Source organism: Leptonotus elevatus, chromosome 21, assembly GCF_054856555.1.
Source record: "Leptonotus elevatus isolate MCC_2025b chromosome 21, RoL_Lele_1.0, whole genome shotgun sequence".
Taxonomy (NCBI): domain Eukaryota; kingdom Metazoa; phylum Chordata; class Actinopteri; order Syngnathiformes; family Syngnathidae; genus Leptonotus; species Leptonotus elevatus.
Genome location: NC_141259.1, coordinates 760,626 through 777,745, shown reverse-complemented (window position 1 = coordinate 777,745; position 17,120 = coordinate 760,626). Strand labels below are relative to the sequence as shown.

Here is a 17,120-nt window from a genome sequence, read left to right as displayed (position 1 = left end):
AAAATGTCTTCGGAACTCGGTGCACACATAAGACAAATTTAAGTGTGCCTTATAGTTTTAAAATACGTAAAATATTCTTGGAAACTTCTTGGGCGGCGGCCAGTTTACTTGGGCGGCCCACCCTAGTATTAACATGGTGTAGGAATGGCTGTAATGTATTGCTATTTTTGGCTTTTTGGAACATGACATATTGGTGTGTTGACAGGGTGGTGTCCGTGCATGACATTGGCAGATAAACTTCAAGATCTCCCCTTGCGGATGATGTGATGTGGGCAATTTAAAAACAACTTGCACCCGGAAGATGGTAGGGACCACCCATTCCCCGTGTTCTTCATGACCCCCACCACTCATTGTACTGCGAAAGGGGTGCTGTATTAAAAATATATTTAGGATGATGATGATAATCCATTCAGTGAATAAATTTTTACAATGATTCAGAGGGATTTCCCAATGCTGTTGTCAAATTTATGACTGAAATACCATGACATTTTCACCCCTCGTCAGTGACGCACTGATGTCTGCCTGTGCCTCTGTCAAATGTACCAAAATCGCATGAGATCACCTGCGCTGCAAAATAGACCGACTTTTAGGCAGTCTAGAATTTAGTCAACTTTTACTTTTGTAACCAAATTGTCAGATACGCTGGAGGTGCGGCAGCTGTATCCACCGGAACCCCAAAAAGGCACAAGATGACCCCTAACAGTGCAGAATCGTGTTGTACTGCCACAAAAATTGTAATGTGCCCATTTTTATGCCCTTTGTATAATGGAGATGGATTGCTGCTGAGGTGGAGAGAGTACTTTATAGACTTCCTCAATTCCAATGATATTCCATCCTTTGAGGATGGAGAGTCTGAGCTCTTTGAGGTGGGCTCTTGGGTGGAAGTCACTGAGGTGGTTAGAAAGCTCTTTGGTGGAAAGGGTAGATGAGCTCCGTCTGAAGTACCTAAAAGATCTGGATATTGTGGGGCTGTCCTGGTTTACATGCCTCTGCAACACAGCTTGGACATCGGGGACAGTGCTTCTGGATTGGCAGACAGGTGTGCTCCAACTACAGGGGATCACACTCAACCTCTGTGATGAAGTCTATTCAGGGGCGATGGAGAGGAGTTTCGTCGAGAAGTCGAATCTCGGATTTAGGAGGAGCAGTGTGGTTTTCGTCTTAGCTGTGGAACAGTGGACCAGCTACACCCTCTGCAGGATCCACAAGTGGCTGAAATGAGTTTCCTCCACGGGCTGCCATGAGAAGATCATTCGGGAGTCTTGCTGCTGCTTCTCCACATTGAGAGGAGCCAGATGAGATGGCTCAAGCATCTGGTTAGGATGCCTCCTAGTGCTTCCCTGGTGAGGTGTTACGGACACATCCCATCGGCAGGAGGACCAGGCCTGTCCCAGGACACGCTGGAGTGACTGTTGCCTTGGAAGCCCTTCTGGAAGTTTGAAGTGACTGGCGAGAGTGAATTCTGGGTGTCCCTGCTAAAAATGCTGCTCCTGCAACTCAACCCTGAGTAAGTGGTAGAAAATGGATGGCTGGATGGATGCAATCAATATCAAAGTGTAAAGAAAACTTAGCTGACCATGAGCTTTTTTCTTCTTTTTTCCCCCCGCTTCTTGGTCTTATGTATATTGTGTATTTCTTTGACAGGATATACAGAAGAACCTTTAACATGGCTGGCTTCATTTATCCCCCAGATGTGATAACTGTGCTCAAGGTATACTTCTGCTTCATTTATTATCTTTTTGTGATTTTACTTTGCTGGCACCATTTTAATTGTATTGCTCTTAACAGAGTTGGGCATTGGTCGAGAGATAATAGGGTGTCAATAATGAAGGTATCGTTCTCATCAGAAGAGGACGCCTTAGAAACTCATACTCCACGATATCATGTCAATGTCAATGTAGTAGTCAAAGCTAGCAATAACAACCAACAACCAGAAAGTGATTAATTGCTATTATACCATTTAACATTTAAAAATGATTGCTGATTGAGCCATTAATTATGCAGCCATGTACAGTATATCCAATGTTATAATACAATAAACCTCACAATGTAATGTACTGCAAATATTGTTTGTATATATGTAGTATTTATTTATATAGGTATTTTATATGTGTTTTAGCATGTGGACATATGGTCCTTTGATGTGTTTGCACTGAATGATGCCAGTGGAGACCACGCCTTGAAAATCATCTTTTATGAACTGCTCACCAGATATGACTTGATCAACCGTTTCAAGGTATGGTAATTAAAACAATCACATTACCTTTTCTACTATGTTAACTTCATTAATGTCAAGGTTATTTTGACTTGTAAGTTTTAGACCACGGTGTACTGATTATGCTTAGGACCTCTCTTAGAATTTGTCTGCATCAGATTGATATAGCGCTTTTCTGGACACTCAAAGATACTTCACCCGTGGATACATAATTCACGTACTCACATATTCACACTCTGCTGGTGGTAAACTACATATATAGCCACAGTTGCCCTTGGCAGACTGAGGGAAGCGTGGCTGCCAGTGTGCGCCTAAGGCCCTTCCGACCACCACCAAAAATTCGCACAATCCATACACCAGTGATAGTGACACTGGAGGCAATGTGTGTGAAAGTCACGACGACACATGACTTGAGCGAGAATCAAACATTCAGGTTATAGGATGACTGGCTTTACCCCCTGAGCCATGGCCGCCTGTGACAATAAACTGTACAGAATCCTGTTGGATCTACAGCTGAGGTTGTATACTGCTTTTCAAACACAATTTGAGCTCCACTTTTTTTCTGAAATTTCTATCTACTCTGTCACCATTGAAAAAGGAAGAGGAAGTTCCTATTAGAAACCTACTCCCATTGTGTGTATTGCAACAGCTACAGTAGAAACAGTCTAATGGGGTATCTGAAAAAGTATTTTTTTTTAATAATTCATCATCATGGCTAAACAATTTATCTTGCTGCCAAGCTACTTGCTACCTGGTGAGAGGAGAGGGGCAGACTGGGGGGAAATGTGATCCAGAAGTCATTGACAAATCGGCCCACTTCATGCCCACTGCGGGGAGCCAGCCAGATAGTTAGCTGTTTTATGCAAGTCTTAGGTAACCCCGATAAAAAAAACTACATTTGCTGTTATTGTTTGTTATTATGTATTTTGGACCATAATCCTCGATATGCAGAATGTAGCTGCAAGGAGGCACAAGCCAGTGTCTTCTTGTGCCGGTCTCAAGCCCGGATAAATACAGAGGGTTGTGGCTAGAAGGGCATCCGACATAAAACTTTGGCCAACTCAAACATGGAATCGTCAACAGTTAGGAGAGGTAGCAATATAATTTTTGACTGGGTTGTTCAACAGGATCTTAGATAGTGAGAAGGTGCCTGAGGAATCGAGGAGAAGTGTGCTGGTGTCCATTTTTAAGAACAAGGGAGCCGGGAGTTGTGGCAACTACAGAGGAATAAAGCTGATTAGCCACACAATGAAGCTATGGGAAAGAGTAGTTGAAGCAAGACTGAGGGCAGAGGTGAACATTTGTGAGTAGCAGTATGGTTTCATGCCAGAAAAAGAGTACCACAGTATTTGCAGTATTTGCTTTGAGGATGTTGATAGAGAAGTACAGGGAAGGTCAAAAGGAGCTGCATTGTGTCTTTGTAGATCTGGAGAAAGCTTATGACAGGTTGCCCAAAGAGGAACTATGGTTTTGTATGAGGGAGTCTGGAGTGGCAGAGAAGTATCTGCAAGTGGTGCAGGACATGTATGAGGACTGTAAGACAGTGGTGTGGTGTGCTGTAGGTGTGATGGAGGAGTTCAAGGTGGAGGTTGGGACTACATCAGGGATCAGCTCTGAGTCCCTTCTTGTTCGCTATGGTAAAGGACAGGTAGACAGACGAAGTTAGACAGGAATGTCCATGGACTATGATTTTTGCTGATGACATTATGATCCGTAGTTAGAGCAGAGAACAGGTGGAGGTTTGCCCTGGAAAGGAGGGGAAAGAAGGTAAGCCGTAGCAAGATGGCGCATCTGTGTGTGAATGGGAGGGGCCTAACTGAAAGAGTGAGGTTACAGGAAGAAGAGACCAAGAAGGTGGAGGAGCTTACGTATTTACGGTCAACAGTCCAGAGCAATGGAGAGTGTGGAAAAGAAGTAAAGAAGCATGTGCAGGCAGGCTACTGGAACGGGTGGAGAAAAGTGTCAGGTGTGATGTGTGATAGAAGAGTTTCAACTAAAATGAAAGGAAAGGTTTATAAAACTGTGGTTAGACCAGCGATATTGTTTGGTCTCGAGACAGTGCCACTGAGGAAAAGACAGGAGTCAGTCCTCGAGGTGGCAGAGATAAAGATGCTGAGGTTCTCTTTGGGAGTGACCAGGATGGATAAGATCAGGAATGAGTACATCAGAGGGACAGCACATGTTAGAGACTTTGGAGATGAAGTTAGAGAGGCCAGACTGAGATAGTTTGGATATGTCCAGAGGAGAGATAGTGATTATATTTGCAGAAGGATGCTGAGTTTCCAAATGCCAGGCAGGAGGTCTAGAGGAAGACCAAAGAGGAGGTTTATGGATGTAGTTAAAGAGGACATGAAGGTAGTTGGTGTGAGCGCAGAGGATGCAGAGGACAGGGATAGATGGATGCAACTGATTTGCTGATTTGCGACCCCTGAAGGGAAAAACCCAAAGGAAAAGAAGAAGAAGAACCATCGATATGCAGACGATTACTTTACCAAACTTGGAAGACAGGTTAACTGTCTTCCTGTGTAAGTCATCTATCACCATCAATCATCTGTCAAGCAGGACAACAGGTTAATGAAATTATTGTTTGAAGCTAAACTTGCTAAAAAGTAAATTGTTTATGGGTGGTGTATTTGTCTTGGAACAAAAGTGTCAGGGTTACATTTAAATCTTCCTCAAATGATGCAACTCCGTGAGACAGGAATCAAGGACCACACCCAAGTTTGTCTTTCTGCAGAAAGGAGGGAGTGGATGCTCTTAGCACCAAATAACTTCCTGCCTCCACCTCCTTGCTCTGCACATTTATTCACAAGTTTAGAAGGTGGAACAAAAGGCAGTACTAAACTCACAATGATAAAAAAAAAACATGCAACTGGTGTGTGTGTAGCAAATAGTAAAGTGCTTATTCATGTGATAACTTATTATACAATTTTTCCAACAAAAAGTTAAATACATGTACTGTATATCATTTATTTATCACTCATTCTTGTCACAAGGGACAAAAACCTTTAAAAATGTTATTTAAAAAAAAGTCAGATGGGTCAATACTGTGGCTCAGTCTGAACAGGGCCAGATCGGATTTGGACACTTGCTAAAACAGTCTGGATAGTCAGCCCTAAAAATCAGATTCAAGGAGGAATCTGAGCAGTCTGAACGCAGCCTTTGTGTACAAGTTGCATTGCTCATCTAACCCCAGGTCTACTCTACCTGCATGTGTGTTGCGGATCTGCTCCGCTCCGGTGGCGGCGCCGATTCGTTTCCATTCTCTATTAGCTTGTTCAAATACACCGACTGAATATGCGCTGCGGATTGACTGCGGACCAGCTCCGTTGTGCCAGAGCCCGCCAGACGAATAGAACTATTTTCTATTTTTGCCGGATGCATCTGTCAAATGGCAAAGTAGCACAGAACACATCGAGCGGGACAGGAAGACCGACAGTTTCAAAATAAAAAATTCTGGTTACGTTTAAGAATTAAACACTCACCAGATCCTATTTCGCAATTATGTCAGCAACATGTCATAATGCTTAACGCTTTATTCACAATTTAAACACCAGCGAACATGAACAAGGAGGGATTTATAATGGAGGTGAAAAGCCACAAAATTCTATATGACACGGCACATCCTTTTTATAAGGACAACCTAAAAAAGGATTCTGCATGGAACGTCATAGCAGAAGCTATGGGAGTGGACGGTGAGTTCAATCAAAGGAAGACCACCTCTTTTTCTGCTTCTCTGTTGAGCACAGACTTTCTTTGTGTTTGTCGTTTTACCCCTAGGCGGTATTGTGACCTGTTTTGAGTAGGGATGCTCAATCCGATCCACTGGATCGGTGTTGAGTCCGATCCAGGCCAAAATAGCTGGATCGGGATCGAATAGTTTTTCATGATAAGCAATCAGATCCATTCCATAGTCCATGTCACTGAGAAGCAAAACAGCTGATTGCTATGCTTACAAAATGAGTGTGTCGAGGGGCGGTAGCAAAACTGAACATTATAACACAATGAACTTGATAAAGCATCTGAAGAAGCATCGTGAAAATGAGTATGGAGAATTTGCAAACAAAATCCGCGAACCTTCGAAACTTTGATGCTGGAAACACTACAGACGACTATAAAACTCGCTCCGGAGAACACCAGGGCCAAAACGATAACGAAGTCATTCTGCTGGATTACCAACCACTTTGTGGTGGAAAATGTGGGGTTTCAAGGTTTTATACAGCATTTGGAGCCGCGCTATCAACTACCAAACTGGCTCACCTAATAGACTAATCCAACTGAAATACAAACAGGTAAGGGAGTTCATCTCTAAACATTTGGAAAGTGCAATTATGGTTAGTTTAACAACTTTATTAATTTTAACACTATTGCACATTATTTAATTTAAAACATTTGAATGGTGCAGCTGGGTCTGCTCTGTTTACAGTGTTGATATATCAAATGTGAGCTTTAAGTTTTAATGAAGCCGAAGCAATTACACAGAGCCAGTGTGTTTTCTTTTTTTCTTTAGGGAACCAGAATAGTTTGTCAAAAAAATTACATCCATGTATTGTATTGTTTTTTTTTAGCATGACGAAAAGAATCGGATCGGTTTAGGATATTGGCCGATCCTTAAGGCTGCATATCGGGATAGTTATTGGATAGGAAAATGTGGTATCGAGCCATCCCTAGTTTTGAGCTTTTTGATGGTTCTGACCCACGGGTTAATGCCACATAATAACCACTTTACACCGTGATTGCGCAAAAGTGTAATATAACCTTAATTTCAATATTCTCATTTTTTTTTTGTAAATTAAAGTTTTGTTTTGTTTTCTTTTACTCCAACTCACACAGTTCAAACAGAGGTCACAATGTTGAATAAATTCACAATGTTGAATAAATGCCTTGCAATTAATAAAAGATCAAATATGGGATAATTAATATATATTTATCTAACATTTGCACCTTCCATACACCAGTGTGAGTAGCACTGGAGGCAATGTGTGTGAACGACACATGACTTGGGGAGAGCGGGGATCAAACAGCCGACCTTCTAGTTACTGAACGACCATCTTTAATAGACCATGAGCCACAGCCGCCAATTGATGACAAAACAATTGCAACCGTGTCTAAAAAGCACAATGACTCTTACTACATAATTATAAACACTGCATTTTACTTAGATATTTTCCTGCTTGTATTTTTAATATGTTTGCCATTTTATTTCATGATACCATGACAGTAATTGGTCACAAACAATGACTTCTCAGCCATATACAACACTAAGTAGTGAGCCCTGTTTGATATGTGCTGTGCACTGTTTCTACACTAGACTAGGTGTCACTAATGCCTAGAGCATAGGTCTCAAACTCCGGTCCTGGAGGGCCCCAGTCCTGCAGGTTTTGGAGGTTTCTCTCTTCCAACACAAGCTGATTCCAATCAGTAGGATCGTTATTAGGCTTATGCAGAGCTTGCTGATGAGCTGATCATATATCAACTGTGTTGGAGAACGGAAACATCCAAAACCTGCAGGACTACGGCCCTCAAGGACCGGAGTTTGACACCTATGGCCTAAAGTATGGAGTTCCATGCAAGCATGATGTTAAGGTCAACTTTGGGGAAAAAAGTGGTCATTCTGTCAACATTGTCGGAAGGTCTGTCAGTCCGCAGATGATGGATGCCTACCTTGAATGATTGGAAACATTGACGGACGCCCATTTCACCGAGGGAATGACAAATTACAGATTGACGATTACAATGCCGTTCGGTTTGAAATATTGACGGATTGATGATGACGGAAGGGTGTCCTGACTGTTGACGATTGTCGAATGACGGACCCTCATTTCATTTAAACGCCCCTCTATTCTATAATTTGTCTTTAGATGTGAGCTAGTGTGAGATGGTCATCTTCCAAGAGTCTTTTCTAAATCTTCTCAGTCTCCTAATGTACAGATATCATTAGATAAGATAAAAAATGTTACCTAAAAGTAAATTGTGAATAAAGCAGCAATATCATACATTAATTTTACTTGTTTTTGTTTTGTTCTGTAGGTCCCTCTTTCAGCTCTAATGTCCTTTGCTGAGTCACTGGAGGTGGGTTACAGCAAAAACAACAACCCCTACCACAACCTGATACATGCCGCTGATGTAACACAAACTATCCACTATATAGTCCTCAAAACTGGCATGGTGGTAAGTATTGGGATAAGCCGAATAACCATACAAGAGTCCATTGGTCATCCTCAAATTGTTTATTATATTGTGTGTGATTTATTGAACAAAATTTGTCTGTACTGTATGCGCCTTCACACAATCAGGTTCCAATAATACTGAAAGGGCAGCAGCATTTTCTGATGATTTTATTAATTTGCTTTGTCTCTACTCTAGCCATTTTAAATATTTGTCTGTCAGATTACCCGATACATTTGCTCTGTGTCGTGGACTGGACGTGTAGCCACACTACAAATCTGAAACCGACAAGACTTCACCCGATCATAGCGTGCTGTATGCCAAGATCAACGTGCCCACACTGGTTGTCGAGGAGGCGGGACAAAAAAAGAGGCAGGAGCGTTTGTGTGAATGGAGCACGCGGGACAAGTGTGGTTGTGGCAGACATCTCGTTGTTTTAGAGCAAGCACCATTGAGGTTCCTCAGACAATCAAATCTCAAACTCTTTATTGTATATCATTTATCTATCTGTATTAGAATGCTTATACTCATCAGTTGGGGTAGACCCCAGTATTAAGCAGTGCTGTGGTCCCCCATCTGTGTGAATAAAAATATTTTTATTTTTTTGTATGTGGGTGAGTATGTGTATGTGCGTGCGTGCGTGCGTGCGAGTGTGTGTGTGTATTCGTTAGCTCACCAAAAACCTATTAGAAAAAATCCCATACCGTTCACCTAAACCGAACACCGCCGTCAGGAGACACGAGGGGACCAAAGAAAACAAAGGAAAGTGAAATCCAGGACCGGCCAGACACCACCCTACCGGGCCACCAACCAGAATTCTTCACCAACCCCAGAAACATCTAAATTCCAACAAATCCAAAAAATCAGGGAGACCTCAAGAGACCAAAGGAGAGACTGAGGAAAGGAATGAAGGACAAACGAAGCAGAGTGAGATCCACAGACACCAGCCTCCACCGATTCAATGACCTGAGGAGGAAGCAGATTGTGTCTGAGTTTCGATAGATGCTGGTGTGGTGGATCTGGCATGCATGAAAATCTCCACCAAAGAGGGGAGCCGTCGACCCCTGCCAGGACAGGGCAAGCGCAACACCTCAGGGCCCCCCAGGCCGCGGCAGCGCCAAAGGACGACCCCCGGACCCCGCCAGGGCCACCGGCCGGAGAGCAAACCCAGGAGCAGGAGCGCCCCCCCACCCCAACACGGTCCGCGCTCCCAACCCAACGCAGCAGGACGGGGCACTGCAGACCCGCCAGGCACCCCACCGGTCCACAGCCCCCGCTCCCCCCAAGACCCCCCCACCCCCCGCCCCCCATCCACCCCCGCCATCCACCCCAACCCTGCCCCAGCCGCCCCCAGGCCCCCAAAGCCCCCAGACACCCCCCCACCCCACAGTTGTGTGGTGCATTAAAATTGGAGGGGAGTTATAGGGTGAAAACGGTGTTTCCACCTTACCCCCCCCCCCCCCCAGTGTGTTATGTGCCCTATATGTCTATAAAAGTGTATTGTGCAAACCTAGTGCAGTGAGTTAAGAGGAGCGACCAGCGGGGCCCCGGCGGGCATATGAGACCAGCCCGGCGGGGCGATAGGGCTCGCCCCCCGGATACTGGCACAACACCCCCCCCCCCCCCCCGGCGCGCCATGGATGGAGCCCCCGGCCTAGGGGAGGGGAAGGAAGGCGTACCGGGGAGGGGGAAGGGAGGGGGGAAGGAGACGACAAGAAGGGCAATAATAATAGTATAGTTCGCTGCTAATTCAAACATCTTAGAGAAAAATTCATGGAAAAAGGCCGGATCATCATTATTAGGGGCATATAAATTACCAAATGTATACATTTTATTAAATATAGTCACCTGAATAATAATGTATCGGCCCTCTGGGTCTGTTATTGTATTATTTAGAGTAAAGAGTAAATTCTTATGTATGAGTATACAGACTCCTCTTTGTCTACTGTTATAAGGGGCAGAGTACGCTTGGCTAAAATTCTTATCAATAAGTAATTTTTCTTCAGATTTTTGTAGGTGGGTTTCTTGTAGGAGGCAAATATCAGCTTTTAATTTTAAGAGATGGTCTAAAGTTTTTATTCTTTTTGCCTGTGAGCGAGCGCCACAAACATTCCAGGAAACCAGAACTAATTTATGCATACAAACAATATAAACTCAGTCCTGTGTATATATCTGTATAGGCCATTTGCCACCACTGGCATGTTATAGGATAGAATCAAAGTGGTTAGGTGATTTATGTAATTTGTGTAAAATATGAGGTAACGTGTAAGTAAATATAACAGTGAAAAAACGAGTAGGGAGGTGAAAGTGAAGGAAATTAACAGGGGATTAAACATAACAATACACCAGTAACCTAAGCGAGATTTTTTTGTTTAAATATACTTTAGATATAGTTGTGTATTAATATTATATTTATAATATAGCCTAAACATAATGAGTATTCATATTTTTGGTTTTATAACCACATATACAGTATATGTATACAGCTAATAATCAAACTAAGTTTAGTTCCACCAATTTTGAATTGAGGTATGAAAATCACCAAATGATGTCACTTTTAGACCTATAGGTAGTGTAGGCTTTGTGGAGTGAAATAAATAATTCAAAAAAATAGAAAAAGCCAAACGGTTTCAAATTTCATTTCAGCCTGGGGCAGGCAGTGCCTACACCTTGCCTGCCCTGACTGCACGTCACTGGCATGGATGCATCTTCATCTGCTCCGACCAGTATTTTGGCAACTAGTGCTTTGAATTTATGTTTCATGTAGCACCATTGAACCGAAAAAAGAATTAAAAAAATAGAGTTGTGAATGTACCTTTTGCTGACAATGCCAATAAATTAGATTCTGAATTAATCTGAGTGGTCAACGACAGCAGCATGTCCTCCACATCATTCATGTCTGTTACTTGTAATGTCTTAGGTTCTTTAGTTAAAATCTCTCTCTCTCTCTCTCTTTCTCCCCCCCCCCTTTATTTGTTTCAGCACTGGCTAACTGAATTGGAGATCTTTGCCATCATATTTGCAGCTGCCATCCATGACTATGAACACACAGGGACTACCAATAACTTTCATATTCAGACCAGGTAAGTGATTAAAAAAAAAAAATCGATAAATATTCTAAAACTCCCTGCAATATTGTTGCAGTAGTGATTTTAAAAATAATTTTTTTTGGGTTTTACACTTAAGTTACTTTATAACAAATATGTCCAAAGTTTGACCCAGGGGCCAAATGCGGCCTGCAGCCTCTGTCATAAAATTCTAAAATGGTAACAATGAATTAAAAAAATAAAGAAAAGAAAAGTTGAACACACAGGGACTACCAATAACGTTCATATTTAGACCAGGTAAGTTCCAAGTAGTGATTAAAAAAATTATAAAAAATCGATAATTTCTCTAAAACTCCCTGCAATATTGTTGCATGGTAATATCAAGAAAAAAACGTTGGTCGTATTTACACTTTACTTACTTTACACTAGACATGTCCAAAGTTCAAACAAATGCGGCCTGCAGCCTGTGTCATAAAATTCTAAGATGGCAACAATGAATTTCAAAATATAAAGAAAAGAAAAATTGACAGCGAAGGTTAGGGTGAAAAAAATAATATATATTTATATATATATATATATATATAAATATATACAAACCCAATTCCCCAAAAGTTGGGACGCAATTCAAATTTTGAATAAAAACTGAATGCAATTATGTGGAAGTGCCAACTTTTTATATTTTATTCAGAATAGAACATAGAGAACAGGTCAAAAGTTTAAACTGAGAAGATGTATAATTTTAAGGGAAAACTATGTTTATTTTAAATTCCATGGTGTCAACAAATCTCAAAAAAGTTGGGACATTTTCACCACTGTGAGGCACCCTCTCTTCTTCTTACAACAGTCTGCAAATGTCTGGGGATTGAGGAGACAAGTTTCTCAAGTTTGGAAATAGGAATGCTGTCCCATTCTTGTCTAACACGCGTCTCTCTAACTGTTCAACTGTCTTGGGCTTTCTTTGTTGCACCTTCCCCTTTATGATGCGCCAAATGTGCTCTATAAGTGAAAGAAGTGGACTGCAGGCTGGTCATTTCAATACCCGGATCCTTTTCCAACACAGCCATGATGTTGTAATTGGTGCTGCATGTGGTCTGGCATTATCGTGTTGAGAAATGCAAGCTCTCCTCTGAAAGTGATGTTGCCTGGATGGGAGCATATGTTGTTCTCGAATCTGAATATACCTGCATTAACGATGCCTTTCCAGATGTGGAAGCTGCCCATGCCACACAAACTCATGCAGCCCTATACGATCATAGATTCAGGCTCTTAAACTGAGTGCTGATAACAACTTGGGTTGTCCTTGTCCTCTTTCGTCAATATGATATAGTGCCCCAGTTTTCTACTAAGAACTTTGAATCGTGATTCGTCTGACCACAAAACAGGTTTCCACTTTGCCACACTCCATTTTAAATGAACCCTGGCCGAGAGAAACGCCTGCTGCTTTAGAAATGGCTTCTTCTTTTCTTCTTCTTTTTTTTTTTTGAGCTCAGTATTATTTATTCGGTAATGTTACAGATTCGACATGTCATCATCATTGCTCTCTCTCTCTTTTTTTTTCTCTTTTTCTTTTTTTTGCATGTGCATGAGAATGTGCGAATGTGCATGTGCGGGTGTGTGAGTGCATATGTGCGTGTGTGTGAGTGTGTACTCATTAATTGACCTAAAATCTATTAAAAATCCCATACCGTTCACCTAAACCGAATACTTCAGAATCCAGCAAGAGTCGTGAGGTTGTCAGGAGACCCAAAGAAGGATCAAAGAAAAGAAAGAAAAGTGAAATCCACCGGGTTACCAACCAGAATCTTTCACCAACCTCAGAAACATCTAAATTCCAAGAAATTAGGGAGAACTCTAGAGACCAAAGGAAAGACTGAGGAAAGAAAGAAAGGATAGATGAAGCAGAATGAGATCCACAGACATCAGCCTCCACCAATTCAACGACCAGAGGAAGAAGCAGATTGTGTTTGAATTTCGATAGATGCTGGTGTGGTGGATCTGGCATACATGAAAACCTCCACCAAAGAGAGGAGCCGTTGAGCCCGGCCAGGACAGAGCAAGCACAACCCCCCAGGGCCCCCCAGGCCACGGCAGCGCCAAAGCACAACCCCCGGGCCCCGCAGGGGACACCGGCCGGAGAGCAAACCCAGGAGCGCCCCCACCACAACACGGCCCGCGCCCCAAGCCCAACGCAGCAGAATAGGGCACGGCAGGCCCGCCACACAGCCCCCGCTCCCCCAAACTCCCAAACCCTCAGACAATCAACGCCCACCCCCAGCACCCCCCCACCGAGCCACCCGTACCGCCCTCCCCCCACAACCAAGTAACCCCCCCGACCCCACCCACACCCCACCAGCCCCCCAAACCCCAACCCACAAATCCGGGGACCCATACCCAGGCATTGGTGCCAGAGAGGGGCCGGACAGCGCCCACCCCACCTCCAGCCGCGTGGTGGGGCGGAACACACGGGAAGGGGAGATGGGAGCACGTACCTAGTGAAAGTTAACCCTGTTACTGAGTTTGCCAGCTCGCCGACTGGGGAACTCTACCCCTACACTGTGGATGTGACCCCAACCAGTGTATATACAAGTGTGTGTGTGTGGCGCATTAAAATTGGGAGCAGGTGAGACGGAGCAGAGGGAAATTATACTCCCCCGATCCGATCCACCTGCTTCCCAGACGTGTCAGTGAGTGTATGTGGTGCATTAAAAAAAAAAATACGGGCGTGGCGGCGCGGCGGGTATACAGATGGTGGACCGCAGCACTGCTTAATACTGCGGTCTGCCCCAACCCATGGCTCCCCACCCCGACACCCCCCCCCCCCACACCAGTTGTGTGGTTCTTTAAAATTGGAGGGGAGTTGTAGGGCGAAGACGGTGTCTCCACCTTACCCCACCCCCCTAAAGTGTGTGGTATGTGCCCTATGTGTCTATTAACAAAGTGTATTGTGCAGTGAGGTAAGAGGAGCGACCAGCGGGGCCTTTCCCGACCGGGCGGGGGCAGGAGGTGCACCCGCCCACCACACTCCCACCCACCCCACCGTGACCCCGGCGGGCATATGGAAACTGCCCGGCAGGGCGATACTGGGGGCCCGAGGTGCCAGGAGGCTCACCGGAGCAGGGCAGGCACAACACCCACACCCGCCCGCTCGGCCCCCAGAGTCCCGAAACCCGGGCCATTGATGGAGCCCCCAGCCCAGGGGAGGGGGAGGAAGGCGAACAGGGGAGGGGTACGGGACAGGGGGAGGAGACGACAAGAAGGGCAAGGGGCGGCGGCAGGGCAGCAGAGAGAGGGGGGAGGAGGAAGGGTGACGAGGGAGAAGGGACAGGGAGGCGGAGGACGTCAGGGAGAGGTGAGGAGGGAGAGGCGGCAAGGGGGAGGAAGGGGGAGGGTAGAGGGAACCACGGGGCACCCCGGAGGCCAACCCGCCCCGAACCGCATCGCCGGGCACGGAGCGACGGACCGCGACGGAGCGGCGCTGCCCCGGACACCAGGGAGAGCACCGCAACGCAGCACCCCCCAAGAGACCCAGGGAACGGCCAATACGCAGCCGCCACCCAGCAGCCAACAGAGGGGCAGAGCCGCCCACGCTCAGCCAGGGGGGACAGCACCTATAAAGTTAACCCACTGGCATGCGAATATTAACCCTTAGTGCCCATTGGAAATTAATCTTGAGAAGTTGGTGACTGTAAGGTGTCATTTGATGTAGTCTGTTCGATCGTGCTGGCAGCAACTGGGTTCCTGACTTTAAAAACACAACCATTAGTTACAAATACAGAAACAGCAATATAAGTTATCGCGATGTGGTGGCTCTTGTTAACAGGCAGAATTAAGTAACCAGATTTAGATTAAAAGATTCTATATACGTAGACCACGTTTCTATAAATTTTAGACCATTGGTCGATATTCAGTTTGTTTATTTTTCCAGTTAACAATTTTTTTTTTTTAGCGATAATAAAGGCTACAAGTGTAGATTGAAATTGTTTACGTGGTAAGTCAGTTGTTTTTAGGCCACCTAGCAAACACAAGTTTGGAGATAAAGGTATCCTACAGTCTAGGATAGTGGAAAGGACTAAGACTTTAGTCCAGAAATACATAACCGGAGTGGATAATCACAAAGCATGAAAATAAGTGTCTGTAGTATTTTCTAAACACTGGAGACAAATATCGGAGTCTGAGAGTCCCATTTTCTTCATTATATATTGAGTAATGTATGTTATATGAATAATTTTATATTGGAAAAGTTGTAAATTTGTGTGTTTTGTCATTTTGAATACGTTTTCACCAACTTGAATCCAAAAGTCAGATTCCGGAGCTATAGACAAGTTTGTCGCCCATTTCGAGATGGATAAATACATCAGTATACGAAAGTAACTTATATATTTTTGAGAGGTTTTTTGTTGTTGTCGGAGAAAGCTTTGTAATATATTTAGCTAAAACAGGCGATTGGAGCGTACCCCGAAGTACTGGAATTTGTTTCTTTATCATACTTTTAACTTGCAGATAATGTAAAAAAAATCCGTTTTTCATTTTGTATTTTTGGAGCAAGGATATATATGATATAAACATATCTAAGAAAAGATGGTGGAGATGTGTAATTCCTTTCTGCTCCCACACACCTAAATAAAACGATTGGTTGTTAAGTTGAAAGTCGGGGTTATATCATAGGGGAGAAAGCCCGCAGGGCTCCAATTGGGCTTTTCTAAAAAAAAAAAGAAAAAGAAAAAAAATAAATAATAATAAATAAATAAATAAAAAATAAATGGCTTGGTACTGTAGAATTGGCAACGGCGGCTGGCATGGTGGATTGTGTTCACCCACAATGTTTTCTGGAAGTAATGGTGAGCCCTTTCTGTGATTTCCCTTACAGTAAGCATTCCTGTTTGCGGTGCAGTGCCGTTTAAGGGCCCGAAGATCATGGGCATCCAGTATGATTTTTCGGCCTTGACCCTTACACACACAGATTGTTCCAGATTCTCTGAACCTTTGGATGATGTTATGCACTGTAGATTATGATTACTTTTCGCTGGTAAACACCTTTCTGATATCTCTCCACTATCTTTCTGCGCTTCTGAGAGACACTGCCATTCCGAGAAGTTCTTTTTATACTCCAATCAAGTTGCCAGTTCATTAGTGGTAACTGGTCTTCCAGCTGTTTTTTTTTGTGTAATTGTGTAAGTGCAATTGACTTTTCCAGCCTCTTATTGCTACCTGTCCCAACTTTTTTGAGATTTGTTGGCACCATGAAATTTACAATCAACATATTTTCCCCCTAAAATTATACATTTTCTCAGTTTAAACTTTTGACATCTATGTTCTATTCTGAACAAAATATTGAAATTTGCATTCAATTTTTATTCACAATTTGTATAGTGTCCCAACTTTTTGGGAATTGGGTTTGTGTGTGTGTTTGTGTGTATATATATATATATATATATATATATATATATATATATATATATATATATATATATATATATATACATACATACACACACACGCACGCACACACATATATATATATATTAGAGCTGTCAAACGATTAACAATTTTAAGCAGATTAATCACGATTAATCACGATTAATCACTTAATTAAAAAGGCTTTTTTATCAACATTTTTTGCCTGCCAAATTTAAAGAGCACCTGTTATGTGTTCATTTTTTGACATTTAATGTTATGAGGACGTCTTCAAA

At 43.3% G+C, this 17,120-nt stretch overlaps 1 protein-coding gene across 1 annotated transcript in view; it reads left to right on the top strand.

Moving 5' to 3' along the window:
- The window catches only part of LOC147155501 (dual specificity calcium/calmodulin-dependent 3',5'-cyclic nucleotide phosphodiesterase 1C-like), a 100,432-nt gene that overhangs the window by 42,381 nt on the left and 40,931 nt on the right, over positions 1 to 17,120 (top strand). Inside the window, 4 exon segments of the mRNA XM_086066414.1 lie at positions 1,645 to 1,711; positions 2,120 to 2,236; positions 8,246 to 8,386; positions 11,366 to 11,466. Coding sequence (XP_085922540.1) covers positions 1,645 to 1,711; positions 2,120 to 2,236; positions 8,246 to 8,386; positions 11,366 to 11,466 — 426 coding nt within the window.